Genomic DNA, 3277 nt, shown 5'->3' on the forward strand with positions numbered 1-3277 from the left:
TCGTTTATTTTATTTTTTATCATTAATCTTTTCTACATAGAACTGTAGCCTTTATTTGCTTTGTCTTTACTGCTTTATTTTACAACCCTCTTTGTTAATGAGTCCATGTTCAAAGTTTTCCACTTCCAGGTAATGATAATAATTTTTATGATTCCATTTACAGAAAAGAAAAGACAATAAAGCAGTGAATGAATTAGTGGTAGCCAATATTTAACCAGAGAGTATATCTTCCTTAGCTTTTTCTGCAAGATCCTTAAATCAGTTGTAAATAAAGCAGGATTTGGACACCTAGACAATGATTACACATTTTTACAGGTGAGAAGGAAAACAATGAATGTCAGTCTAAATGGAAGATAGTGAGAAAAGGTGTGCTGTAATGCACAACATGAGCAGGCTGTTGTCTCTTATAGTCTCTTTTTACCGTTCTTGTGTGACTTATGTGACTTTTAATTAGCATACATGGGAAAATGATATTAATTTACACAAACAAATTTAGCATGATGAGCCTGAAAACTGCATACCTTTAATCTGTGTTTGTGTAATTTTAAAATTTACATAATAAAATACACATTCTTAAAGGTTTAGTGGAGGATGTTCTTGGTGGATAAAATAAGTGGTCCTCCTAATTGTCAATCATTCTGGTGATACGTTTACGTAAGGGTGTCCTACGTGCTCGTCCCCATTTTCACTTACGGGTGGTGAGTCTGACATAGTGGAAAAATTGCAAATTCTCTTTTGAAAAGTAAGTTTGTATGAGTAATGCAAACAGCGACTTTTAAAGAGAGCATGCACGAGGAGAAATGGGCCTGTGCATGTTCTCATCAGGCGCTTAATAGGCGTTCCCTCTCGAGAGCGGGTACAGGGTAGTGCATGTGCATTTTAGTTTTTAAGTGGAGAGGGCTTTTAAAAAATGTACGCATATCCTCCACTATACCTTCCACATCAGACTGCTGATCTGTTGAAAAAAAAGAACTCTAAATAAAGAAACACAAATCAAGACTCTGCATCACACTGATGACATCATACCAAGTAGAACTCAACGCAATAAGGTTTTTCTGCTACATTTTTGCACCATAAATTTTTGTCCTTGCAATGCTCTGAACTTCCATACCAATGACTTTTGCACCATGTTTTTTCCCACACTGTTTACATTCGATCACTGCTGCACTTAATGAATGCAAATGTAAATTTCACAGCTAAGCCACCCATTTACTGTATGAAATTTCATTTTGTATACACTCTGTGTATACAAATGGTAACAGATGGTATCGGTATCGGCTAATACTGCACAGCCAGGTATGGGGGACAAAAAATTGCATCAGTGCAGCACTAGTCTTAAGGTGTCCATTTGTTAAAAACTAGCAGACAAATTAAAATAAAACAAAAGAGCTCTTAGGGTACTTGTATATCATTCAGTCAGAATCTTAGAAAGTCAGAATAATCTTATGTTTCAACAAATTTTCAGAATGGATCCCTCTTTGATACTAAATGTTATTGGCTATAATGCAATTTGTATTTGGTCTCGTTTATTATTTTCATTTACTTTCCTCCTACAGGCTAACAATACAATGTGTGCCACTGACTAAAATGCCAAAAAGTGATACGTGGCCAGGCGGCACTGAACCAGAGACGATGAACGGCATGGAGAGTGCCGGAAGCTGCGACAGCGTTGTCAGCGCAAATTCAGGCTTTGTGAGTATCTTAGCTTTGATTCCAAACGCCAAAAACGTTCCAAAAACGCTCTGCTACTCATTTCTCAAGAAGATAGAAATATTAAGAGGAATCAGTTTCAAGGAGAGAAACCTGGAACCATAATTCTACAGGATTTTTTTGGCTCATTATTGCTTATTATTCTGAGATGGAGGTATGTTATCTGTATGTTATTTCTTCAGTAGTTTCTTTATGAGAGGTTTTTTGTTTTTGTGTTTTAGAGTGACGATAGTCTAGAGCATCTTTCTGCTGAAGAAAAAGCCTGTCTAATGTTTTTGGAGGAAACCATTGAGTCTCTGGATAATGAAGATGATAGTGGAGTCTCCCATGATGAGCCTGAACGACTGTCCGGTACTGGCAACCTTGCAGCCAGACTTTCAGACCGGTCTGTGTCTATGAGAAATAGCAATGTGCACGGTGAGTTCATCTCTGACAACATGTTAGATTAATTCGCAAGAATTGACTCTAGCAAAAGAAAATTTGCATAAAACCTGCGTTTGTTTTCCCACCAGGTTCAGAGAAACCAGATAAACAACCCATCAAGAAAAATATTGACACTAAACACAAGCACAGCTACCTTGTTCCTACGCCTTTTGTTGTGGCAAGCGGTTCTCAGAGTTCTCTTCCCAGTACAAAATCACTTACAGCTTCTTCTCAGTCTCAGTTGAAATCAAAATCCAACAAACTGTCTCCTGGTCACAACCAGAAACGTTCCACCTCCCCAGTACCTGTGGTACAGCCTTCCGCACAACGCAAGGAAAACTCAGCTAAGCCAGCAGAAGGCCCTTTACCAAGAGGACCTCTGTCTTACGATGCACTCGTTCATTTGCGGAGAAATGCCTCCCAGAAGAAGACACCTTTATGTCCATCAGTTGATCACACTATAGACTTGAACAGACAATGTCCACTACCAATGGAAGGGCAAAAATTTGGAAATGCCACCAAATCTGGCTCAGAGGTTTACAGGTCTAAGACAGATCCTCCTGCTGTGCCCCCAAAACCTCCAAAGAAACCTGCCAACATCGTCCAAAATGAGGAACCCATAACAGCCGACATGTCAGAAAGGGTCAAACATGCAACTAATCCAGATGTTGTGAGACAGGAAGCTTTACAGAGGCTTGGTCTGCTGAAAGATCACAAGCATAAGGATGGAGCACCACCTCATGCAAAACCCCACTCTAAAAAAACAGCCAAAGATCCATCGGATCCAAAAAGTAGTTCCTCTCAAAAGCAACCGGATCCCAAGAGCAGGCCTCTGAGGAAGAGTACGGGTGTCTATTGGCAATCCAAGGAAGAACAGCAGCCTGTTTTATTATTACACGTTAAATCTCAGCCCAGTGGGTCGAAGACTGAAGGTTTGGAGCGTTCTGTTAACCAGAACCCCGACTCAAACAGCAGGAAGCACCCTGAAGCCCAACACATTCCTTGTGCGAAGCCAATGAAAACCACTTCCCAGCCTTCATCCGGCACACCCGGAGACTCAGTGGCCTACACCGCGATGGTGGTTCCTGGAATGGGATCTGATCGAGAAGAGGCTCTCAGAAAACTCGGTCTGCTTAAGAGCTGA

General features: G+C 40.4%; 1 protein-coding gene across 1 annotated transcript; it reads left to right on the plus strand.

Annotated features, from left to right (window-relative positions):
* The first annotated feature begins 1587 nt into the window (after window positions 1–1587).
* Window positions 1588–3277, plus strand: LOC107085151 (chromosome unknown open reading frame, human C1orf116). Its single transcript, XM_015375332.1, has 3 exons — window positions 1588–1692; window positions 1932–2127; window positions 2223–3277. Exons 1-3 carry the CDS (start codon window positions 1588–1590, stop codon window positions 3275–3277), a joined length of 1356 nt encoding a protein of 451 aa, XP_015230818.1.

The sequence above is a fragment of the Cyprinodon variegatus genome, unplaced genomic scaffold, assembly GCF_000732505.1.
Source record: "Cyprinodon variegatus isolate N-32 unplaced genomic scaffold, C_variegatus-1.0 Scaffold117, whole genome shotgun sequence".
NCBI lineage: Eukaryota > Metazoa > Chordata > Actinopteri > Cyprinodontiformes > Cyprinodontidae > Cyprinodon > Cyprinodon variegatus.

Bases quoted from the DNA above. Each gene is read 5' to 3' on its own strand.
- LOC107085151 (XM_015375332.1), top strand. From the start codon at position 1,588: ATGCCAAAAAGTGATACGTGGCCAGGCGGCACTGAACCAGAGACGATG. The intron at 1,693-1,931 runs GTGAGTATCTTA...TTTGTGTTTTAG, and splicing joins TCAGCGCAAATTCAGGCTTT to AGTGACGATAGTCTAGAGCA. The intron at 2,128-2,222 runs GTGAGTTCATCT...TTTTCCCACCAG, and splicing joins GAGAAATAGCAATGTGCACG to GTTCAGAGAAACCAGATAAA.